Source organism: Carassius gibelio, chromosome B25, assembly GCF_023724105.1.
Source record: "Carassius gibelio isolate Cgi1373 ecotype wild population from Czech Republic chromosome B25, carGib1.2-hapl.c, whole genome shotgun sequence".
NCBI classification, from domain to species: Eukaryota; Metazoa; Chordata; class Actinopteri; order Cypriniformes; family Cyprinidae; genus Carassius; species Carassius gibelio.
The window spans coordinates 21846196-21872808 of record NC_068420.1 but is presented as its reverse complement, the minus strand read 5'-3'; the positions used below and the strand labels follow the sequence as shown (position 1 = coordinate 21872808).

Below are 26613 nucleotides of genomic sequence, written 5' to 3'. Positions count from 1 at the left end.
TGGACTGTGATGAGAAGATCGGTGTAGAGGATAAGAGTCTGCTGTGAAACAAAAGAAAGGGCTTGAATCATGATCAGATGACGTTTGTGCTCTGTGGGAAAGTGGAATAATTCATTTGAGTTAATGTTATAGAGTTGTTCTGATGTAGATGTTCCTCTCTGTTTTCTGAAGCATGTTCAGTCCTCTGAGCGGCAGGCAGCAGCCGGCTGGTCCGGGCCTCACAGATCTGCAGCTGTACAGTCAGTGGCTGGCCAGTAGACATGAGGCCAGTCTGCTGCCCATGAAGGAAGACCTGGCGCTCTGGCTCTCTAGCATGCTGGGTAAGTCACGCTGTTCCTGTCTCAGTGCCTTAGCAGTTCCTGTGTCTTTCATAGCAGTGATTCTTTGTTAAATTGCTACAATAAATGATACGTTCTGAGTTAAGACTGAAAAACTATAAAAATTCATAAAAAAACAACACTAAAAAAAGTGATTTTGGAGAGTTGTAAATATAATCTGTGGAAACCATATAAAATGTACATGATTATTGCAGCCAGCCAACGAATTCTAAAGTAATGGGTAAATTCTACATATGCTACCCATTCATCAACAGTAAGAACCATCACATAGAAAAATGCAAAAATATACCCCCAAACCGTGAGTTTTTTTTTTTTTTTTTTTTTGCTTTAAATTGCGCATGCGTCAGCCCGCGTTTTTGATTGAGTGTGGACTCATATAAACACTGAAGCAATGTTAAAAGTAACACTGAAGCAGAGTTGAAGTTAATGAGATAATTAAGAAATTAATTGGGTCATGATTGACCATTATTGAAGACATCTGATGTTAACAAGCAGACTCACCAAACTAGAAATTCACAATTTGTGTGTTACCATTATAGTGGTCAATGTTTCCTTTAGTTGGGTTCTTGAACCTTCCGATGTTTACTTTAGACTTTGTGGGGCTGTGTTAACAGAATGATAACAGACAGACCAGCGCAAAGACAATCATGTGTGCTGTTGATTGATGTTTGAACTAATTGTCATGGAATGACCTGAATGCGTCAGTTCAGGTTTCTTTAATGTATACATAAATTAAGTGGTGGTGGGGGGGGGGGGGGATAGGAATCCAGAATTTTTTTGGCATAATATGACATGTTTTTAAAAGTTAGTTCTACATAAAGAAAAAATTATTACATATAGAAACACAGAGATCAAGAATCAGCGTGAGCATCACAACAACGGTGACCATCAAAAAAGCATGTTGTAGCCAATAAAAACTCATCCATTGCTCCCATCATGCATTGCGGCATGAATAAATTATGAGCTGAACTGTCTACATTTTGTTTTTGCTAAGATAATTTTTACCTAATTTTAATGAGTAAAGTAGCTGTTGAATATATACATAAATGTGAGGTATTGTTACCCAATTTATGCAAGCATTTAATAGCTTTTTACTTCAGATAGTTTATACTCAATATATGGGATTAAATCTACCCCACCAAAGTCGATGCAAATTGTTACCTCACATTTATTGGGTAAATTCTATAGATTAGTTTTTACAGTGAATATAACAGCAATGCAGATATGCATATCAGCATTTAAAAGAAATAGGAAAGTGCGTTAAAAGTCTTTTGTTTCTGACATCAACGGTCAAATTAAACCATGTTTTTGCCAAATGAATCTCTCACTTAGTAATATGGCAAAAGCTATAGGTTGGTAATAATTAGGGATGCACCGAAATGAAAATTCTTGGCCGAAACCGAAAACCGAAAAAGAGAAAACCAAGGCCGAAAACCGAAAGCGAAACACCGAAATAAATTATGCCAATTATTAGTACCATTGCATTTATTGCTTTGACCGTGTACTAACTTTACTAAAATTAAGACATTGCAATTGCATAAATTGATATTAAAGTTTCAAAGATAATTACGATTACATAACTTATTTAAAAAAAAACATAAAAAAACATAATTACAAATGATGTAAATATTTATTAAGCACATTGCAACAATGCACAGTATAAAATAAAATTCAAACTAAAAATTTATCCCACTCATGTGTATATTTAATAATAATAATGTACAGGCCTACTGGCCTGCAGAAAGGTTTTAAAATGAACAGTTCTCTCATAAAAACAAAGTGCATTTAGGTGAAGTGCATTTGAAATTTTTCTATGTAGGACTAGAAAGTGCATTACTTCTCCAGTTGGCAAGACTGTTATCACTTCTGCGGATGGGGACTTCAGACAGATAACCATCTAGCTGTTGAGCAGTTGAGCTTGTCAGCTGCCTGACATTTGAGAAATATTTGAGAGAGTGTATTTAAATAGGGCCAGGGCATAAATAAACATTTTTATCAAATTAAAGCAGAAATCTAGCAGAAAATCTAGCATAAATATGGCTACAATCTGATATTATGTATGTATATATGTTTGTGTGTGTGTATAAGAACAAAATAGCCAACGTATTATTATTATTTGAGGCACTTTCTTGCAGAATTCCACTGAACATATCAGACAACGATGGTGCATGCCACTCATCTGGTGCAGAGACCAGTCTTTTTTTTCTGCGCTCTGATCTCAGTCTCCTGCGCTTGGCGCTTCTCCGTCTCCACGCGGGTTCTCCGCATCCAGCGCGGCCTGGATCATTTCTCGTGCGCGCTGCCTTATTTCCGCATCCAAGTAATGGTCATTATAACGCGGATCAAGCACATTCGCGATGAAGTGCAGAGGATCCGAAAAGATCTCAGTGAGACGTGTGCTAACAGACTCTATAAGACTGTACTTTTCTTTGTTTTTACTTCGTGGTCCGTCTTAATCTCTTTGTTAGGAGACGCTTTAGTGCTGCGAATAAAGGAATAAGAAGAGAGAGAATGTTCTCACTGGTGTTAAGTGAATGTCGCGGGGAGCTCGTGGTCTTTGCTATGCAGGTGCACGTGCAGGTCGCGGTTTCTGTTTGCGTCATCACAACATTTCGGCCGTGTTGTTTCGGTGATAAAAGTATATCGGCCGAAAACCAAAAAGGCCATTTTCGGCCGAAAATTTTCGGTGGCCGAAATTTCGGTGCATCCCTAGTAATAATACTGTACTTCCACTGGAATGAACTAATAGTGTTTTATTGGTAGCATTTTCTTTTACAGTTATATTCCTCATGTTCATACTTTTAGCAATTACAATAACAGGGTAATAACTATGCTTAAACCTTACCTTAACCCTTATATTTACCTAAAACTATCGAGTACTTTATTGTGAAAGTTCATAAGTTCTAGTACTATAAAATAACCATTTTATTTATTAAAATTAAATAGTGAAATGCAAATAAAGCAAGTAAAGAAAATAAAAATGATATTTAAACATTGAACTCTAAATCCAAAACAATGCTCGTCAGGTAACCTAAAGTCATTTACTTTATGTGGTAATATCTAAATGAACTGATTCAGTTTGCATCAAATATATTATTTTTCATGACTGAAACAACTTGACAGGTAAAGTTAACTCAACAAAAATCATTTTAATGGGGAGAAATAGGTCGTTAAAGTACAGTAAGATCTGAATATTTTTTTTTCCTTTCCCATTTGCAATGTGTCCAGTGGTGATTTGGAGCTGCAAAGGTTGTAGACTTGATACAAATTCAACTAATAATGCAATCTGTGGATTTTCATGTGTATATTTTCATAAGTTTGACTAATGCATGAGGTGTGCAACAAGGCTATATGCTGAGGCCTTCTTCATTCTGCTGGTGTATTCTGTTCGTGGTGGAGAGGAAATGTTTAAATTCACATTTCATTATTTGCATAGGCTGCTTAGGGCACATCCAGCTGTGGTCTGTTTATCTTTTGTATATTATCATTTCTTCATATCAAATCATTTTTAATTTAAGCTGATGTCGATAAATTTAAGATCTTAAAAATGTACAGCCCTTAATGTGCGATATATTTCATTAATGTTTTGATTTTAAATAATTTGATAATTTGTTATTTTTTTTCTTTGATGAATGTAATCCACTTGTGTGCATGCGCAGGCATACGACTGCATGTGTCCATGTTTTCTTTTCCAACATTTCCCAGCATTAATCAGATTCTGAATGCCACTCACCATTTGAACCAGGAGACAAATTATGAAGAGAGCAGAATGGTTGTGTGTCGTGGCGCTGGCTTCTGTTCTGTGTGTGTGTGTGTGTGTGTGTGTGTGAGAGAGAGAGGATGGAGGGGGATGTCTGTGGAATTTCTGGCAGCTCTCAGGCCGTGAACAGCGGGCTGAAACCAGGGCTTTGTCTTTGGTCTGCCTGGAGCAAAAGGAAGCCAGGAGCCGCAGTGGGCCACATAGGGGCTTCAAACTCAACCACACACCAACCACTAGTTCCCTATACAGATTGTCCACACTCTTTAGTGGCTTACGCCTGTCTCTGTGTTGTTTTTTTAGACAAATAGCTGCTAAGATCTGTGAAACTGATCTGTGTTATGGGAACATGATTTGACCATTTGCTGGTCTTACCAGAAGCCACTTGTATACATGAAACATACACTGGCTTTTTGTGGCTTTATATTAAATGTAATCTTGACAATCAGTGTAGGAAATTTAGATTGGGCTTTTTGTCAAGATAATAATCAGTTAGTACCATTCACCACGATAAGTCAAAATTTTATTCTTGATCTTTTGACATATAAGAGGTCTTTGTAACATTAAATCATACAAGCTTAACAAATCTTTCTGACTGCAAATATTCAAAAATAAATAAAAAATGTAACAAAGCTCCAAAAATTAGCTTTTTTTTTTGGGGGGGTGGGGGGTATCACAGATAGATTCTGATGTCTCAGGCATATATATTTGGATATGACTGCCAAATGAGCAAGATCATATCACATCATAAGCCCCTCCCACTGACGTTTACTAACTTAATAGCTGATACATGTATAGATACGAGAGTAGTGTCATTTCACTTCAAATGAAAATAAAACCCATTGTAATCACTGAAACTATTTACACTAGATACAGTATACAACTTACCTGCTCAATTTATCAAAATACTTGAGCTACTCCCAACAACAGAACCAATGGAAGAGTTAAGCAACATTTGCTTTTACACGTATGGCTTAAACAGCATGTTTTTATAGAACAAGTGGAACAACTGCAGATTGTTTTGTAAATGAGGCACAATGTAATGGAGAGTTTTTGTAGTAATTGTTCACTCTCAATATGTATTACTTATATTTCTTTGATTCTGAATATGGGGATAGGTAGTGTAGATTTTGGTTCTTTAAAGGGGGAGCTAGAAAGTATTTCACAAGCTCCCTGTCTCCTCTTCACCGGGCTCAATTACCACATTTGGAACTCATTAAAACATCTGAACCCCCTGGACCACTGACGCCCCCTCTTTATAAAGAAAAATAAGTATAGTGGATGAGAAAATATGCTCTTTCCACAGATACCCCCACCCCCTGCCACCACCTCCTGTTTCACAGTGACATCATGCAGAAAGAATGATCGTCTGGAAGTCAGTAAAATGTAGCCGCCACATGTTGATCTGTGTAGAAATGAGTCTCTCTCTCTCTCTCTCTCTCTCTGTGTGTGTGTGTGTGTGTGTGTGTGTGTGTGTCTCATCTGGAATACTGGTGCTAAATAAATCAGCTGCTTCCTTCCAAAGCACTTGTCTGCTTTTGGGACTGAAATTTGTTTATCTGTGAATCATAATATCTGGATCTGACACAGGGTTGTACGTCATTATTGAGAATGTCTTTAAAATTTGATATGAATTTGAAGAATTGATTTTTAGAATTAAAGATTAAAATTAATCTTTAACATCACAATGTTATCATGTTATCATAATCATAAATCAAGAGATGATAGTAATATTTAAAAGTTTACCTAAAGAAAATGTTATTTATAAATATTGAAAAGCTCATTTCTGACTTGTGTGCTGTAATTCAGTAATGCACCGATCAGAGTTAAAAAATAAGGTAAGTTCAATGATGCACAACTCAACTCAGATCTTTTGTGGGATATTCATCTCTTCCTCTCATCTTTTCCATCAGGTGTGGAAATCACAGCCGAGAGCTTCATGGACAGGTTAGATAACGGTTTCCTGTTGTGTCAGCTGGCTGAGACTCTGCAGGAGAAGTTCAGGCAAAATGATCCTGATGTGAATTCACCAGGAAAGGTACCTATTTACTGTTATTTATTTATTGGATTTTTTTTTTAAGTAACATGTTTGCAATCATCTTAATTTGCGTTTTATTTTGCTATAAAGTTGTCAAAAGACTTATATTTACTAGCACTTAAACTTATTTTATTTAATCTAGTTGCTAAAGCTACGTAATAAATATTCACATTTGTATTTGGTTTAACTTGATGTATTAAAACAACAAAACTGGCATAAAATAATACATCTCTATATAAATATAAAAATTTATATATTATAGCATATCAAATAACATTGAGGTTATTCTTTATTTTGTTAGTCCACTTTAGACATTCTACTAACTATAAGTAACTTTGAAACTAAATGTCAAATAATTCTCATTAATTTGCCAATACATGTCTACTAACTCTTAGGGTTAGGGTTAGTAGAACAAGTTGAAATATACTTGCAAAGTTTCTCATAGTATGTTGTATGTTGTGGACCCATCAAAATAAAGTGTTAGAGGATATTAAGCAGACAGTCTACCAACAATCTAATGATTGCTGGTTGACAAGTTACTTATGCTGTTTGTAGAATCGAAATAAAGTGTTACCAAAAAAAATGACCTTCCATTTTGACAAGCAAAATATGTTTACAGTTAAAATGATTTTTATTATTATTAATGCACACATCTCAGTTACAGGCATGTTTATACTACATTGTTCAAGTACTTGGTCAGATTAAATGCATATTAAATGCACTAACTGATCTTACCCTACTCTCCTCTAACTAACTTGGCAATATTCAGTGCATATAGTACCATGCAGGTCTACATTTCATGATTGCTTTGATATGCCAATTGCGAAAACTATGGGCCATGAATTCTACTGTGTAATTCCTTCAGGGACTCTGTTAGAGTGGGAACGAGCAGAAAGCCCCATTTTGAGTATCTGTAAGAGGTGGTTCTTGGCCAAGACAAGCAGAAATATTTTCTTAATTTACCATCAAAAAAATCTCCTGATCTTAATGGTTTTCCCAGCCGGAGGAGTTTTTGAACACTTAACAAGTCACAGCTTTCATTAGGCTGCTCTGTTAAAATGAGAAAGCTCAGTGATTTTCCAAAGTTCATCGTCCCACAATGCCGAGGTTTGGCAGGGGATGGCAATCGGCCCTGACTCCAGACAAAAGTCTTTGTGTGAGAGAGAGACTAAAAATGCATTCAATACCAGCACCTGAAACCAATATATTGCAGTATTCTGTAACCTTAGTTTGAAAACATGCACAAGTTTTGGCAGCTGTGCTGAATTAATTCATGTTACTGCTGTGGAAATGCAGGAGTGCTAATATTATGCTAATGTGCAAAAGTTCAGTTCACATGTAATCACCCTCGAGCATAATTGAATTCACGAGATGGCAAGTCACAATGCTACCATACATAGCATATCTCATGAAGCTCAGCACACCTATTGTTCCATTAATAAAATCAGATCACTTGAGTTACTTCTGAAATGGGAGCTACAGCAAAAACTTTACAGTTTGAGAAAACTTGTCCAATATAAAGATAATTTGAGCAGTTCCCAAAATATCATTGGGTCAGGATGGTCAACTAGTCATAAAATGACTAGCCTTATATTGAGATTGAATATTTATCTAGATTTTCTTTCTTCTATTTTAGCTAACAATTTATATTAACCTACTGCTAACAAGTATCATGGTTTAATCATCTCTAAAAGGTTTAAATTAGTACCATGCACAGCAGCACTGTTACACTCTTCAAAGCAGAACGTTTTGTACAAATGCATTGCCTTCGACAATAAATACATGAAGACAACTAATGTCAGAAATCTAACTGTAAACTATAAACAATGGGCTTTGCATTTAAATGATAAAATAAAAATATCTAGTGCACGACTGAGGTCATAATTTCAGCAGACTGATGTTTTGTCTGAACTGTACATTCCACTTGCATTGAAGATGAACAACTATGCAGATTATCAAATGTATCTGATTCAATAGCAGGTGTCACAATTATGTTCAGTTTAGTTAAAGTTCTTGTCTTGTCTGTTATGAGCTCTCATTAGTTTCCATGGTTTCTGATTAGTTAATCCTTGTCCAGCTATTCCTCCTTAGTTCACTCATTTACCATGTGTGTACTAATAGTCCTGTTTCTGTTCTATCTTTTGTCGGATATTAGTTTTGATATGTGCTGTATGTAGTCTCAGTAAAGTCTATTTTAAATAAGAAGTCTTCGTCTGCTGTTCTCATTCCTCAACGGTGTGTGACAGATTAACCAACCCCATCGAAACAAATGGAAGGTATGGACTCACCGGCATTACGCCTTCCCCTCAGACCTGAAAGCCGAACGTGGCTGGAGTATCTGGGCTGGATGCTCCACAACGGTGGCCTCTCACAGTCAGCGAGCCCGAGACACCAACAGGGCTCATACAGGAACCAGAGCCAGAGCCCACTGAAGACAAGGAGACGCAGCATGCTGATCAGTCCACCTTAAAGCCAGAAGTGGACATGAACCGCATGTGGTCCGCAGATCCAATTCCCAGCCTCTTTAATAATAGCTTTTATATTAACTGGGATTTTCGTGTCACTTTTAGGGGCAATTCTAAGAAAACGTCATGACTCTGAGAATTTTCTTAGAATTTGGCCGCTAGGAGCCAATTCCCACCCTCAAACCTATGCCTTTTTCGCCGGTCCCGTCCAGATTGTTAGAGGCTCCAGTCCCATCTGGAGATCTTCCTCCTCCAATGTCCCTATCAGATTTCCTGGTCTCATCTCCTCCACTGGTTTTGACCAGTCCCCTGGATCGTCGACCCTACTGGTATCGTCCAGATTTTCGGCTCTGCCTCTGCCGCTAGTTCCTTGCGGCTTATCAGCTTCGCCTCGGGCTTCCCTTCCACCAGCTCGGGATTGCGCTGAGTCCGCGACTGCACTTCAGCTCTCCAGGCCCATGTCTCCACCTCGGCCTGTCAGCCTGCCGGCTTCGCACCGGCTCTACATTCCTTTGGCTCCACCGAGGCCCGTCTGCCCAAGGACTCCTCCAGGCTCCCTTGTTCATCCAGACAAAACTTGGTCAGTCATTGCTCAGCTTCTGCCACAGACTTACGGGTCTCCGGCTTCATCTTTATCCTCCACACCTCCTGCTTCACCAGGCTCCTCCCTCTGGTTTCCTCGTCGTCCTTGCTTGATCCATGGTCGCCCTGGTCAGCCAAATCCCCGGCTTTGCCTCAGGCATGCGAGCCAGCCGCTCCACCTTGGGCTTCCAGGCCTTTGATGTTGGCCTGGTCTGTTGATCTCTCTGCTCCACTGGTTCCTCCATGTACCCTGGTTCCGCCTCCATGGATCGGCCTCTGGGTGTCACCCAGTCCTTCAGCCGAAGCTCCTCCCTGGTTCCTCCCACTATCTACTCCACCATGGTGGTGGCCTCCTAAATTCTCCAGGCTCCAGTCCTTCACCAGCACAACACCCTCCACCTAATCCTCCACCCTCGTTTCTTTCTTTATGTCATCTACTGTTTGATGTGAAGTCACACCTTCTGAGGGGGGAGCTAATGTCACAATTATGTTCAGTTTTGTTAAAGGTCTTGTCTGTTATGAGCTCTCATTAGTTTCCATGGTTTCTGATTAGTCAATCATTGGCCAACTATTCCTCCTTAGTTCTCTAATTTACCATGTTTGTACTTTTAATCCTTTTTCTGTTCTATCATTTGTTGGTTATTAGTTGTGATATGTGCTGTATGTAGTCTCAGTTAACTCTATTTTGAATAAGATGTCTTTGTCTGCTGCTCTCATTCCTCTACGGTGTGTGACAGCGGGTTCCTTAGTCATAGTGAAGATTTGAACCCAATTACAATCAGTGTTATTAAATATCACTGATATCAATGTTTGTAACACTTTATTTTCAATGTCCATATATAATAATATTCAATGTCTATAAACAGTATAAGTAATTTGTCTACTTATTATCTTCTAACACTTTATTTTGGTGGGTCCACAATAGACAACATACTGACAATAAGAAACTTCCTCTACTAACCTTAAACCTACAAACAACCAACAAGTAGTTGCAAATTAATGAGAATTAGTTGACTTGTAGTTGCAAAGTTACCTATGGTTAGTAGAATTTACTATCAGCACTAGCAAAATAAAGTGTAACCATTATTATTATTTTCAGAGCAAATAGTCTAAATATAAAATAATATTTGTGTGGCCTTATGTTCAGTTTTATTTTAGTATTTAAGTTACTATAATATACGTTGAGTTGGCTGCCCTTGACCATCAAAATTTATCTCATGGAAGAAGATAAGTAGTTCAGGGTTGAGGATGTCATTTCTGGAATCCGGGATCTCTCTTCTTGGCCATATTTTTCTGTTTTCCAAATACTTCAGAAGACCACTGTGGTGATTTGAAAAACAGGATGATTTCTGTAGTGCTGATCAACTTCCATTTAAAGGTGATGGGGTTAATCTGACTCTCAATCTCAAATTGGTAGATGAATCAGGGACTCAGCTTCTCGCATGGCTGATGCATTGAGAGCCATACCTTCTGACTGGGTTGATAGGATGGCTTTGAGGTCTTCCAGATATTAGCATGACCCCTCTGACACTGAATGGCTCCCTGTAGATGGTGATGAGCTGAGTACCAGACCCTCAAGCTTTCCCAGAACCAGTAGTCCACAGATGGTTTCCCAGACTACGGGAGCAGCTTGGGTTGGTAAGTACACACTGAAATGGGGTCAGACTAGTGCTCTGTTGATGTAGGGAGTACTGCACATACTTGTTGCAGGAAATGTACTGACTACAGTTGTTCTGGTGGCGATGGCAGAAGGTTCAGAGGTAGTGACCGATCTCTTGGACCTTCCACTCCACCTGCCAATTCAACTGCAATAACCTGAGGATAAAGTCACAGTGAAATCAAGGAGCTTGAAGAAAGCTTTCCAAACTCTGGAAGTAAATTGTGGACTGTAGTTAGAGACAATGTCTTCCGGAAGGCTGAAGTAATGGAAGACATGGTTGAGGGCACTTTGGAATGAACAGAGGATGGAGCTTGCCTGATGGTAGTTGACCTCTCACAATCCGTCTGATGTCTCTTGCTATGTTCACCCACCAGAAAAAATTCATAATAGAGGGAAGGTTTGACTGGCCCTAGGGTGACCAATGTCTACTGAATAATGTGAAGCTTGTATTAGACTGAGACTTTGTGATCTGGGAACATTTTGAAGACCATGAGGAGAGAGTGGTGAATGAGTGGAACATTCTTGGAAACACTGGACTTTCAACAACCATATCATCAAGCAGACTAGTTGGCCATTGAAGCTAAGCAGGCTTGAGCCTGGTCAGTGCCTGGATGGGAGACCTCCTGAGAAAACTAGGTAGCTGTTGGAAGAGGTGTTAGTGAGACCAGCAGTGGGTGCTCACCCTATGGTATGTATGAGTCCTAATGCCCCATTATAGTGATAGGAACACTACACTGTAAAAAACAGCAACCTTCAAATGAGAAATTAAACTGTGGTCCTGACTTTCTGTATTCATTAAAAATCCCATGGCACTTCTCGTAAAGAGTAGGCCCGTATCCCTAAAGATTTTGAGAATCCTCTCAGAGAGCTCCTAACTTAACCTAAAAATTCCTTGCTAGGAGTTTTAGCTTAGAAGTGATTCCAGAACATTTTCAGTGACTCTGAGCAAGGAATGGATGGAAAATCCTATCTTAGTGAGGAGATGTGGTTGACCCCGTTGCTAGGTATGAGTCATCATTTCAAAAGCCGTGATTGGTTGATCCTACAAGTTTGATGAAAATGAACTTTTGGTGATAATGAGCAAAGGATTTACCCTCAAATCAATAAACATAATTATACACTCTAATCTTATGCAGACTGTAATTGTAAATAATGTTTCACATTCAAGAAAATATCTGGAAAATGAATAGTAAGCTGTAGGGGTTATAGCCTAACATTAGAATCTAAAATATGTGAAAACTTAAGCTCGTTACACCCTGTTCAAATAATGATTAGTGTCTTATTTGATCATATTAATATCCTAGCTGGCATATTTTGTACTTTCACTCCCATATGGACCCCATTGAAAACAAGATGGCCTATCTCAAAGGGCTGTCCTTAATGAAGTAGAAATTACAACGTTACAACTCAGTGTGGTCTTAACGAGGGTAACACGGCTCAGCTTTTATCAATGTCTGTGATTGCTGGCTGGTCTATTTATGAAGGCTTGTTAACAAATATCCTACAAACACAGAAAATGGAGAAAAAAAGGAATCGCAAGCCGAACTGGACTGAGGAGCAAGGTTTGTTGCTGGCCCAGTTGGTGAAGTAATTGCATCTCTAAGGAGATCCACCACAAACATGATTCCTGCACGATCCTATCTGTAGCGTCTCAATAATTCCCTGTCATCCAGTGTTTGCAGGACATCTCTCCTGCCTCCTCTGTTGGCCATTTTGGGCAGCTGCTTAGGGGAACTCCTAAGCCAGTAAAAGTCCTCTTCCCTGCTCTTAGCAGATCTCGCCTTAGGAGCCCTTTTAAGCGCTAGGAATCTTGAGGAATAGCTTTTATATTAACTGGGATTTTCGTGTCACTTTTAGGGGCAATTCTAAGAAAACGTCATGACTCTGAGAATTTTCTTAGAATTTGGCCGCTAGGAGCCACTTTTTGCACAAAAATTCTTTAGGGATACTGGCCTAGGGGTGTAACCCCAGTGTCCTGGCCAAATTCCCTCCTAAACAGTAATACCCATCCACTGAATTGGCTCGATCTCTCACTCCTTTTCACATATAGCTGGTGTGTGGTGAGTGCACTGGCAACATTGTGCTTTGGCTGCAGTCGCATCATCCAGTTGGATGCTGCACACTGGCTAGGTGAGATCCACCCATATAATTTTAAAGCACTTTTGGTGTACAGCAATACACAATACAGCACTATATAAATGCTTCATTCATTAATTCATTCATTCATTATTTCCACTGGATTGGCTGGATTTGGGAGAAGAGAGTGCATGGACAGAGTTTTTGCTACATTTCCTGCTGCTGGGAGAGCACTGCTATGTGGTGGATGCATCCACTTCGACGGTGAAGGGTTTGTCAGGGGGAGGATGGACTAATAGCAGTGCTGTGCAAAAGGGCAGCTTCAGCTTCTCAAAAGCCTCTGTGGCTGTTGGAGACCAGGACAGAGACTTGTTGACTGATGTTGTAGCCAAGAAATTAGATTTGAATACCACTTGAACTGACTTTTCTCCAACTTGATGTACAGAAGCGGTCTTATATTCATCTCCTTTTGAACTGTAGGCACTGCAGAGGTCTGACTGGTCTTTTGTGCTGCGAAGTTGTTCTAGAGCTGCAGGGACAAGAGGAAGGGATATCAGAATTTGATGGTGATTTTGGTGAGAGCATGGTAATTGATGCAGGGCCACAAGCCTCCATATTTTTGGCCACAGGAAAATCTGAAAGCAGCAGGGGAGGTGGTTGGTTGGATATATCCTTGCAGAAGGACTTTCTGTATTTTCTTCTCCATGGCCTTCTGCTCTGGGATGGTCAGTAGGTAAATCTTTCCTCTGGGCACTGGTACACTCAGTATGAGAATGATTGCACCATCCCAGGCAGTTAAGATGCCTGCTTAGAGCACAACACACTACTGAAGTGGGAGCAGCATTCAGAAATGTTCACAGATTTTTGTTTAACCGGGCTTTTAATGGATCTGGAAAGTACAAGATGGGAAGTAGCCCCAATTCAGGATCTTGCCACTTTGCAAGGACAGCACTGTATGATGTTTGATTAACCATGGTTGGCCTAAGAAGATTCCAGCAGTCTGGAAAGGAAGAGGTTGCTAACTGTTCAAGGTATGCCAGTGTTGGCAGTCGATGGAGTGGCGGGCATTAAAGTCGATGACAAGAAGGAATAACATAGCCAGTTTTGTTTGTAAAGAAATCAGTTACCCCTTCTTTCATGTGTACACAGCAGTGAGAGCATTGGTAAAGGTTGTGAAAGTTGTCAACAAATCATGATGAAATTCTGTAAGCCTGGGATATCTTCAATAGCGTTTCTCGGTGGACTGAGTCAAATACCTTGACAAAGTTTATAAAGTTCAGGTATAAATGTATTCCTGCGATTGTTCAGTCACTTTATGCAGAATCATTCACTTTGAAATCCCACTTGTTGATCTAAGGCAGGCATCAACAGCTCTTCAGAGGTGGTTTAGAAGGACAATGAAAAATACCTTTCCAGGTACCAATAGAAGGGTAATGCTCTGCCAATTATTGCAACTGGAGGGATTGCTTTTTTGGGGGAGCGTGATGATCACATCTAATTTCCATTCCTCAGTGACTGCTTTGGCTGTTCAGCAAGCATTGAGCAGGTCCATCACGGCGTCAACAATGCACTGGACACCAGATTGGAGTAGTTCAGGTTGGGTCTTATCCAGGTCTAGCCATTCTTGGATTGCTGATTATCGAAATATGTGTCTGTGATCACAAATCTTTGTATAGCACAAAAAGTCATGGGTCGCATACCATTGTCATTGGTTTTGGTCACTTAACCATGGGGTAACAGTGTTTATTGTTTGAATTTCTTAATAAAATACTCCCATTCTTTACCCTGAATACTCTGAACACCCCATCCCCCAAACACCAGACATAAAGACATTGTACATAATCGAATTTCCATAAATAAAAAAATAAATAGAACGAAGTAAACATACATACAAGTTCCCATTCTTTCCTTTACATTCCATGTTGTCTGCTTCCATTTCAACAATAACATTTAGGAAAGGCTGCTAGATATTATAAAATGTCCTAAAAGACCCTCTTATTGTTTGTATAATTTTCTCCAGCTTCAGATGGCACATGGCTCAACTTATCCATTTGTCGATTATGGTACTTCCACTTAAACATGATCAGATCTATGTAGTTTTTATTCATTTTTATTAAATTTCTACTATTTATAAATTTTAGAACATCAAAACATATGTTTTATTTAATTTTAAATTATTTAATTTAATAATTATTTTGTCAACAAATATATATACTGTGCTGTATATAAAAGTGGCAATGCTTACCAAACTCTCAAACAGTAATACGACTTCAATAGACTGCATGCTTAATTTAATTATTATTTTTTTTTTTTATTATAGTTTCATTTAAAATGTCTTAATATTGCACAAATGTTTCAGGCCACCCTGTAACAATATATTATTTCAAACTCTGCGAGCATGACTGCTGTACTTTGTGTAAAATGGCTACATATGTTGGCTGATGTACTCCACTGAGGGGGTTGCCTTGTGTATATAGTATGTTGCACTTACTCGCATCCTCATGAAGAGCGTTGATGGCTAGTCATGCACTACATCAAGTCTGCCCTCCCCCCATCCCCCCCTCCCTGGACCCCTTCCAGTTTGCATATCGGTCCAACCGGTCAACCCATGATGCCATCGCCACTAACGTCCACTCAGCACTCAGCAGACAAAAAGGACTCATATGTCAGAATGCTGTTCACAGACTTCAGTTCAGCATTCAACACAATCATCCCTCAACAGCTCATTTACAAACTGGTCCAGCTGGCTGTTGGACTTTCTGAATGGTAGATCTCAGGCAGTACGGGTCGGCAGCAACACATCCAGCACCATCACACTGAACACTGGGGCCCCCCAAGGATGTGTGCTGAGCCCCCTTCTCTTCACTCTGCTGACCCACGACTGCACACCGTTACACAACTCCAACCTCTTCATTAAGTTTGCAGACGACATGACTGTGGTGGGTCTCATTAGCAACAAAGACAAGACAACCTACAGGAGTGAGGTGAGCCGCCTGGCCGGATGGTGCAGTGACAACAATTTCTCTCTGAACGTGGAGAAGATGAAGGAGATTGTTGTTGGCTTCAGGAGTGCATACACTCAGCACGTTCCTCTGACCATCAATGGTGCGTCTGAGTAGGGTTTCTCCCACAATATCGACACCTGGTCATGGAGATCGGGGGAAAATTAAAGACCATGGCGTGAAGGTAGCAGTCTGGCTTTAAGGAAGCGCTCATCCAGTCTGCTTTTGGGACAAGTGTCCTATTTCATGGCTGGCCAATTGATGTTTAGCTTGGCTACAGCACGAGTCACAACCTCCACTAGCTCCTCATATGTGAGGGACTGTGGTGGCGAGTCTCCTCGATGTCGATGCTCATCACATCAACCTCATTGGAGGAAGATAGATTAAACGCCTGTCTCTCTCTCAAGTCAAGTCAAGTATGCTTTATTGTCAATTCTTCCAGATATACGGTACATACAATTGAAATTGCGTTACTCTCAGACCCGTGGTGCATACAGATAACACAAACAGTAGAGCCTAAAAATCTAGATAAAATATCAAATATAACATACAACTTTACAATAATGTAAAAAATAATAAAAATACAAATAAAGTTAAATAAAGCAGTGCAAGGCACATGGCAGATAGAGTGCAAACCAGTGAAGTGAACAAACAGTCTGTTTTAAGTGACAAAAGGCTCAAAGAGCAGTTCTTTTATTTAAACTGTCTAAAGAGGTAGTACAATGATGTCAGTTCTGTGCTGAATGAGGTAGTGAGCAGAGCAATGCTGCACAAAGTGACTGGTGCATGTCATCATATGTTAATGTTAGTGGGGAGGGAGTGGAAGGATGTGGGATCTGGGGGGTGACAGTTAATGGCAGTTCATCATTGAATCCAGTGATGTCATCTCTGTTCAGTTTAAATAGTGTCTGTGCATTTATTTGCAATCAAGTCAACAATATCACTGTAGATTAAGTGACCCCAAGTGCTGGTCCTGACCTAGAGACTCCACAGTCTCCTCCCTGATGTCAGCAGACTGAAGAAGCTGTGTGACGCGGGTGTGGGATCACCTGCAATGAAGAGAGCTTTGCGGGTGAGACAGGTTTCGTAAAGGTACTAGAGGGAGGGGACACCAATGATCTTCTCCGCTGCTCTCACTATGAGTTGTAGAGTCTTCCGACAGGAGGCGTTGCAAGTGCATACCACACAATGATGCAGCTCATTAGAAAGCTCTAGATGATGCCTCTGTAGAAGGTGTACATGATGAGGAGTGGGGCTCCGGCTCTCCTCAATTTGCGGAGGAAGAAGAGATGATTCTGTGATTTCTTGGCCAGTGCTGCTGTTTTTTCAGTCCAGGAGAGGTCCTATGTGATGTGCACACCCAGGAACTTGGTGATGCTTACTGTCTCCACAGTCACACCGTTGATGGTCAGAGGAGCATACAGAGGAGTGTGTGCTATCCTGGAGTCAACAACAATCTCCTTCGTCTTCTCCACATTCAGAGAGAGATTGTTGTCACTGCACCACACGGCCAGGCAGCTCACCTCGCTCCTGTAGTTGGTCTCATCTCTAAAGCTAATGAGACCTGCAAACTTAATGAAGAGGCTGGAGTTGAGTGATGGTGTGCAGTTGTGGATCAGCGCAGTGTAGAGGAGGGGGCTCAGCACACATCCTTGGGGGGCCCCAGTGTTCAGTGTGATGGTGCTGGATGTGTTGTTCTCGGTACCACCTGAGGTCTTCCAGTCATAAAGTCCAACAGCCAGTTGCACAGTGAAGTGTTGAGCCCCAGCTGGACCAGTCTGAAGTGAAGAAGGTGTTCACCTTGCAACCAGAGAGATGTTGCTGTCACAGTTCCACGGTGTGGGCTTGTAGTCTGGTTGTGTGCTCGTGGTTTCTCTCCGGTGGGGAAGAAACCGCGGGGCGGATCCCTCCACTAAATCCACTTACAATTCTCACAATAACAGCTGCTGTGCCTCAGCGACAGCCCCCCTCGAGGGCTGCCCTTGAGTGCTCTGCTACCAAACAGACGACAGATCATGTGTATCCTCACCCGAGAGATAGTGTGGGCAGGGAGGACCCAGGACTTGAAACGCTGCCTGCTCTCCACATCAGATTTGGTTTTACACTTGGGCATTGTCTCGCTTTCTTACAGAGAAATACTGACTGACTGAAGTGCTTATGCAACACAAACACTTACGCGCTCGCTGAAGAGCAGAAGCTAAAATGTGCTTGTGCCAGATGCACCTTTATGCTTCCTGGTTGCTCACTTCACTTGGCTCGTGACGTCTCGCTTCTTTATTAGACTGATTTCACACATGCTTCAGTACCGGATCTCGCCTGGGGCATTCCCAAAGCATTCAACACAGCTCTTGAAGGAGAACAGCACTAAACTGTAGGGAAAACTGAGTGAGAAAGGAAATGGAGGGGGAAAGATGAAAAAGGGAATTTCAAAAACGTCTCTAAAACCCCTAAATCCATGGCCAGTTACATTCTGTACTAATTTATTTGGTCAAGTAAAAAAAATAAAAATAATTAATTCATTCAACTTTACCGACATACATACAACATGTGGTTTTGTCTTAAAATTTGAACATATTTTCTATGCATTTAATACTGAACACGATCTGGAGCTCTGCTTCAAGAGATAGACAGCATTTCAAATAATTAGTGTGTTAAAAATGGAATCAGATCAGAGAATGGATGGATGTAATTTCCAAAATGATATGTACACACAAGATTTGAACAACATGATTGCCAAGTATAGCCAGTTTTACCAGAACTAATTGTCAGTAATAGCAAACTGCCCATTGTTAACAAAAGTTATATTTTTATTATGCTTATTAATTTAACTGAGTCATTAGCTTAGCAAAGTGCTTATGGTAAACTCTACTGGAACCACCTGTGAATTGAATCTTGTGCTTCAATTAACAGGTTCCATTTAATTAAAATATCTTAGAAGTTAGCTATGTTGACTGTCTAGCAAGACAGCTAACTTAATTTTGAAAGGTTAGATGAATTAATACGCAAACACAGATGCGAGCCTAACCCTGCCTCACTCGGTCTGAGTGGGAATATAACCAGCATTTCCAGGAGGCGGGTGTACAAATGATCTCTGCCTCTAACATCAGTCGCTAATGTGTCTCTTGAAATCAGGGGAGTGAGGTTTACTCACACAGCCTTCGTTTCACAAACCTCATTCCCACCCAGGTCACAGCGCCAAAGTAACCCCTACAGTTCTGCTCGCCATGTTTGCTCAGAGCAGTATTTCCAGCATGGGAGGTGGCCGCACCAACAAGGATGCTAAAGACCACAGCCTCTAGCATCAGTAATTAGTGCATCTCATGAGATTGTTGAAGTGAGGTTAACCCTTACAGCTCTTACTAGTTGGCCTGTTACACGAACAATTGACATTTGCATTTTGTTGGCTTCTAGCAATGCAAGATTCCATACTTGCATTAAATGGTTAGTTCAGTACATTAATCCATATCAATAAAGATGTTTAATTCAAAACTTATAGATACACATTCATTTTATGATGAATGGATTTTTATGCTTTTATCCACATATAAACATGGTAAACATGGAAGCATGTTTCAGCATGTTTTTGCTGAAACATGCTTGCTTCATTTGTTTTCCAAAGATGAACAGAAGTCTTACAGTATAGGACCGACATGAGGGTAACTAAAAGATGTCTGAATTAAACATTTTTGGTGAACTATTCCTTGATGTTCTTGGCCTTTGAATGTTTGGAGTGTTTAGAATTGGCCACCCTTCTGTTCAGGAACATTCCTCTTGCATGTGAGACATTTTAAATGCAAATATCTTGCACTGAGTAACACAGGCAAATTCTCTCTTTCAGTCGATCCCCAGCCGCAGGATTCCCTGCCGAGCCAGTGCTGCATCTGGTTCCTTTTTTGCCAGGGACAACACAGCCAACTTCCTGTCATGGTGTCGAGAGGTGGGCGTGGACGACACCTGCCTGTTTGAATCAGATGGGCTTGGTAAGACTTTTAAACAAATCCAACTCTTACACAGCAACAAAGAGTTAGAAGAATAGTACAGTATATAGAGTATATTTTGCCATTGTCTTTTATTCACATTTTATCATTTGTTGCTCAGTGAGAGGAGTTGCCTGATTTATATTGAATGTCCTCATCCTTATAGAGTAGACCAAGAATGGCAGTATTGTTTGAGAGTTTTACAACAATATTCCCAGGATGGGGACTCTTGTATTCATTTTTTTACAGTGTAAATAAGAGTGGTGAGCATACAAACCCCTGGGGGACACCACTACTAATAGACCTATACTCAGAGAGAGTCTGCTTGATTTTGACTCAAGTCCTATAAGTAAGAAATGCATGAAACACACTGATGCTACATTTATGGGTTAACAGCTATACTATTTAGCTTGGAGATCAAGGTTTGGCTGCATGGTATTAAAAGAAGAGCTCAAATCAAGAAAGAACAGCCTGGTATAAACCTTGGATACATTGAAACATGATACACCACAGTAAGGGTAGTATCATCAGTGAAAGTGACCCTATTAATTTGATATGGATCGAGATGTCCTTAAACTTTTCTTTAAGCTTCCTCACCATAATCCTCCAAACAAATCATCACTATGCAGGTTAAGGCGACTGGGCGATAATAGGCTAGGCTTCTCTTAAGGACCTGGGCCCGTATTCATAAAGATTCTAAGAATTGTCTCAGAAAACTCTTAATTTAGCTTAAAAACTTTTACGTGGGAGTCTTAGCTTAAGAGCAATTCGGGATGGATCTGAGAGCAATTCTGAGTAAGGAAAAGACAAAAACTTTCATCTTAGTGAGGAGGCGCGGTTGACCCCGTTGCTATGTATGACACAATCTTTATAAGACTGTGATTGGTTGGTTGTCCAAGGAGGAACAAAAGAGTGATTTTAAGTGTAGGGTCTATTCTAATCCTTCACTTTAAATTTACATGCATAATTTTTCCTATTTGACTGTCCTCTCTCTCTCTCTCTCTCTCTCTCACACACACACACACACACACACACACACACACACACACACACACACACACACACACACATACACACACATACACAAACACATTACATGTGTGTATATAAATCCTTTTTTAATTTACCATGCTTTTAATTTCCTATAAGGTATTTGATTGGCTTAGAATGATAAAAATTGTTCCACTCTTTCCAATTACAGTGATTGCTGTCCTATTTAAGTGGCGGTTTGAATGTTGGTTTTAATGTATCAAACATGGAATCAAAACCAAGAAGAGCGAGAAAGCCAAACTGGACAGAGGAACAGTGTTTACTGTTAGCCCAGTTAGTGGATGAACACAAGTCCATCCTTAAAGGAAAATTCGGCCATGGGACAAGCAGACATGTGAGCGTATAGCACAAACTATTAATGGTTCATTCCCCCTGTTTGTGCGCACCTATAAGCCTGCTATATTCATAAATGCAGTTTTTTGAGCTTGCAAGGTGGGAATGTCCAGTGGAAACGAAATGAACTGCGACACAATAAGATGTTCTGAAAGTGCTGTAATTGTGTGATCACTCTGCTTACAGAAGGTTGTGACAGACCCAAATCATCACTGTTGCATTTTCCCAGTTGCCAAATATCGTAATGTAGTGATTACTTTAATTTCTGGCACTATGGCATTTCTGCGCTGTGTCGGAGATGTTAGCACATCTCTAATAAGATCAGTCACAAACATGATCGCTGCACGATCTAATCTATAGCGTCTTATTAACTCACTGTCATCCATTGTCTGCAACACATTTCTTCTGCCTCTTCATCTTTCTGACATTTTCTCCTCCCCTAAAGAAACTCTTAAGCCTCTTAAAAGTCCTCGTCTGTGCGCCAAACAAGTTTGACCTTAAGAGGTCTTTTAAAAGGGGGGTGAAATGCTATTTCATGCATACTGAGTTATTTACACTGTTAAAGAGTTGGATTCCCATGCTAAACATGGACAAAGTTTCAAAAATTAAGTTGTATGTTTGAAGGAGTATTTTTGTTCCAAAAATACTCCCTCCGGTTTGTCACAAGTTTCGGAAAGTTTTTTTCGAGTATGGCTCTGTGTGACGTTAGATGGAGCGGAATTTCCTTATATGGGTCCTGAGGCACTTCTGCCGGAAGAACGCGCGCTCCCGTATAGCAGAGCACTGAGAGCACAACAGACTTCACTGATCAGAGCGAGAGCGAAAAGTCACAAAAGAAGTGTGTTTTTGGTTGCCATGGCAAGACAACCCTGCACAGATTACCAAAAAAAACAGCATTAAGGGACCAGTGGATGGAGTTTATTTTTACAGAGCATCAACGGAGGTGTGCAAGTGTTTGTGTTTGTTCCCTGCATTTCGAAGATGCTTGTTTTACAAACAAGGCCCAGTTTGACGACGGATTTGCACATCGTTTATTGCTTAAGGATAATGCAGTCGCAACAAAAAAGGGTCACGATCGTGTGTTGGAACCGCAGGCGCTGAGTAAAACTGCTTCAAATATCTCTGCCTCCTTGTTAGTGCGTCCGCCTCCCATCGGAGACCCGGGTTCGAGCCCCGCTCAGAGCGAGTCGTTGCTGCTGCTGCTCTCGTTCAGTTTCAGCCTCGGGATCTTAAATATCATAAATAAACGGCTGAATCTGACTGTTAGCAATGGTTTGTTTTGGATGATGGGTTTTTCCTCACGGTAATGTCACCTTCCAAACGCTCTCAACGCAAAAGCATACTCGCGCTCATTATTCTTTAGCTCCGCCCACACGTCACGCCTCCAGCTGGTCGTGTTTTTCCGGGAAAAATCAGTACAGACTATCTTTCTCTTATGAATATAATAAAAATAAAGACTTTTTGGAGTTATGAAGGATGCAGTACTACTCTATAGGTACTCAAGATTAACAGGATATTGAGTGAAAACGAGCATTTCACCCCCCCTTTAAGGGTTAAGATGCTTTCTGAATTACTTTTTTCTTTACTAGGATTTTTTCTTTAAATTTAAGAGTAAACGCCCACATTTCTTAGAATTTTCTTAGAATTTTGTCACTCCTTTTTGCATTAAGATTCTCTTTGAATATGGCCCCAGGTCTTTTTGGGACAGGTATAATTACTTTTTTTTTTTTTTCAAATATCAGGAATAATATGTAAATCAATAGACCACTGAAAAATGTCCGCCCATGCAGGGGCTATTTCCTCAGCAAAGGTTTTCAAGATGAAAGCAAAACGATTATAGAAAATTGACTTTGAGTTGACCCAGTTGACTTTTTAATATCAAGTTCTTTAACAACCTTAAAATAATTAAACTCACTTAAGGTTTAGAAACAGAATCGTCAATCCTAATAGCCCCCAAAACATTGCTACAGTCATGAAAATTAACATCAAACGCACAATAAAAGTTTATAACCCTAACCACTAAAGCTCATTTGCCAATGTCTCTTCTTTATTTACAATTTGCATACTTATCATTTTAGGTGTTATATTAGTTAAATTTTTTAATTGTGTCCAAAAAAAAAAGAGATTATCTCCTTTTTCTGATTAAGCTTTTTCTGACCCAGCCTTAAACTGAATTTGACTTAAGCAGAACTGATTTCATTATGCCTGTCAATATCTGGATCATATAGCACCTCCCAGTCAGAACAGAGAAAAAAGCCTTTCAGTATGTCCGGTTAGTTATTAATTTTTTATATATATATATATATATATATATATATATATATATATATATATATATATATATATATATATATATATATATATATATATATATATATATATATATATATATAAATTGTGTTTGAGCCAAAAAAATAATAATAATAATAATAATAATAATGGCCACATATCTTTTTGTTTAAGTTTTTTTTTCAGTGTGAATCTACAATTTTCATAGTCATGAAAATAAAGAAAACTCTTTGAATGAGAAGGTGTGTCCAAACTTTTGGTCTGTACTGTATATTTCAGAAAATAATGACGAACAAAGGGTTCATAGACAATACAGTTGAAGGACATTTCTGGAAGGTCACATGGCAATGCTTCTAATATGTTTGGATGATGATTAATTTGTTTCACTGTACATAAAACTCCATTATGCAGAAATATAATGAAACTTTAGAGGATTATGGACTGAAATTGGAAAGGGTCAGTTAAATGGAGAACTGTGTCTTTGGCTTTTGTTCTTTCCCTGCATTTCGAAGAATTGTAGTATTCTAGACACAAACTATTCTGGTGAAAGAAAGGCCTCTTCTTCTCCAGCTTTATGGTGTGTAAGAGGACGGGACTTCTCTCTGTCATGTGTCAGATCCAGGCGTACCCACTCAACTCAAAGACTCCAGGTAGATTGTTATGCAGCTTCTGCTTCTTTATGCTTTGCTTTCAACACATATCCAAGACAGCTGGAGAGAATAACAAGTTTGCTGAAACTACAGAAAGAACGAGAGAAAGACAGGATTGGGTTGTCTAGGGAGGACATCAGGGCAGTGCAGAAAGAACTGTTTCTCTCCCACTGGAGTTACACACAATAGAAGCTGCATGTGTGTGTGTTTGTGGTAAAATGTGTTGTATGTAGATGTGTTTGTCAGTAACTCAAGCCAGAAGAGCTGTCCTAACATGACTTTCATTTAAATGTTCAGAAAAATCTGCTTGGATACCCATGAGATTTGAAATGCAAATCAGTGAAATAGGAGATGTATCAAGAGTGTGTTGTGTTGTGCTTGTTTATCTGTTCTGTCCACCAAAAAAAAACTAGCACATGTGTGAACGGTGTGAGATGTGGTCAAATATGTGCTGTTCAACCAAACTACAATTGAAAAAAAAAAACACTAAATCCTTTATTCATCTTTTCTTCCTTTTCCCTCTTTAGAAATAGGTAAATGAAAACGAGGATGCGTTATGTTCAGGTGGGATGTTCTGTGGTTTGATGTGGAGATTACAGATTTCATGCATGGTGTGTTGTGTTGTGTTGTCATCACTAAACCCACTGGATAATGGGCAATGTAGTTTGTGTGCTCCACAATCCCACATGAGAAGCATGTGTTGTTAGCTAAAAACACGCTGAAGGAACATTAGCTGTCAGAGAATTAGTATTTCATCATCTCTCTCATTCCGTGGGCTCTTGGTTTCATCCTTCAACCACATGGATGTTTCTCAGTAGTTGTATTATTGGTACAGTATGTCAGCACAGGATGCAGTAGCTGTGCTGTGTCTGATGGGTTTATATTTATGTTCTTCTAGTTTTACACAAACAGCCAAGAGAGGTTTGTCTATGTCTGCTGGAGCTGGGAAGAATAGCATCCAGGTACATTCTATTCAATTCAATTCAAGTTTATTTGTATAGCGCTTTTTGCAATGCATATTGTAAAGCAACTTCACAGAGAATGCCTTGTTTCAATGTTGTGATCACAGTGTTTTCTATGATCTAATTATAATCTAATTATATTATAAGTGTTCTTATAAATTATAAGTTATAACTTATAAATTATAAGTGTTCATTTTAAATCAGCATCTTGTTGTGAACGGTCACTGTTGTGCCAGGTATAAGGTCGAGCCACCTGGACTTATAAAGCTGGAGAAAGAGATCGAACAGGAAGAGAAGACACCTGAACCTCCGCTCTCACCTGTACCTCCCACTTCCAGTTCTCAATCTCCATCTGTTTCTCCAACCATCTCTCCATCCATCTCTCCAACCATCTCTCCATCCATCTCTCCATTCAACAAGACCAACTCCAGCAAAAAAAGCACCGGCAAGCTGCTGGATGCAGCTGTACGTAACATTTCCTTTCTCACACATCACTCTTGTTATCGGTAACTCTGTAAATTTTAGATTGACAGATGTTTATTTCCTTTACAATGAGAATGTAATGTTTTAACTGAGCATGTAACGTGTGTTCCAGGTAAAGCACATTTCTGAAGATCCACCCTGTAAGTGCCCAAATAAGTTCTGCATAGAGCGACAATCACAAGGCCGTTACCGTGTTGGAGAAAAAATGCTTTTCATTAGAGTGAGTATAAAACAAACCATATTCAAGGTAGATGCCATATTAACAACTCTGCCTACATATCTCAAAAAAGGTTCCTCTACATGCATTTAATATCTTTTCTGACATAGTAAACTTGCTCAGTAGCGCACCTGATCGAGAACTGCCCTTGCCATTTGGAGCAGCTCAGGTGTGAATCTGGTGAATTACGAGTTTTCCACCACAGAGCTCATAAAAGGAAGCTAAAATGCAGTGATTGTACAACATGTACAACAAACAATGTAGTAATACTGTATTTAACTGTGCAATTCACTGTTTTTAACCGCAGTCACTGGACATTTTGTTTTTTCACTTTTAAACTGCCATGAAACTACAAGCAATGAAATATCATTGTGTAACCATTTATACCCACAGATACCTCTTTTGCAGAATGTGGCCGATACCGATACTTTTCTTTTGTTACTTGCCGATACAGTGTACCGATACCTGTATTTACATTGCTTTTGTAATAAAAAAAAAATACTGGGCAGTGGGCACAGAAACCAAAAGAGTGTGAATAATGTTAGTTGGCTTAGTTCATAGCAAATAGATATTTACTTCAGTTTTTTTATTTTTAATTGTATTCAAATGTATTGTACAAGTTTACAAGTTTACTTTCAGTGTTAGTATTATTGCTGTATTCCGTCTTAAATTTAATAGTGCATTAAAGAAGTGGCTCGGTACTGTTTCCTGTAACAGTGAAGGGAATATTATAC

At 39.6% G+C, this 26613-nt stretch overlaps 1 protein-coding gene across 1 annotated transcript in view; it reads left to right on the top strand.

Annotated features, from left to right (window-relative positions):
• The window catches only part of LOC128014374 (growth arrest-specific protein 2-like), a 35050-nt gene that overhangs the window by 3218 nt on the left and 5219 nt on the right, over window positions 1-26613 (top strand). Inside the window, exons 2-7 of the mRNA XM_052597954.1 lie at window positions 172-320; window positions 6009-6133; window positions 19757-19898; window positions 25116-25179; window positions 25416-25644; window positions 25775-25882. Of these exons, the coding sequence (XP_052453914.1) occupies window positions 173-320; window positions 6009-6133; window positions 19757-19898; window positions 25116-25179; window positions 25416-25644; window positions 25775-25882 (816 nt within the window). The 5' untranslated portion in view covers window position 172. The remainder of the gene's footprint in view (window positions 1-171; window positions 321-6008; window positions 6134-19756; window positions 19899-25115; window positions 25180-25415; window positions 25645-25774; window positions 25883-26613) is intronic.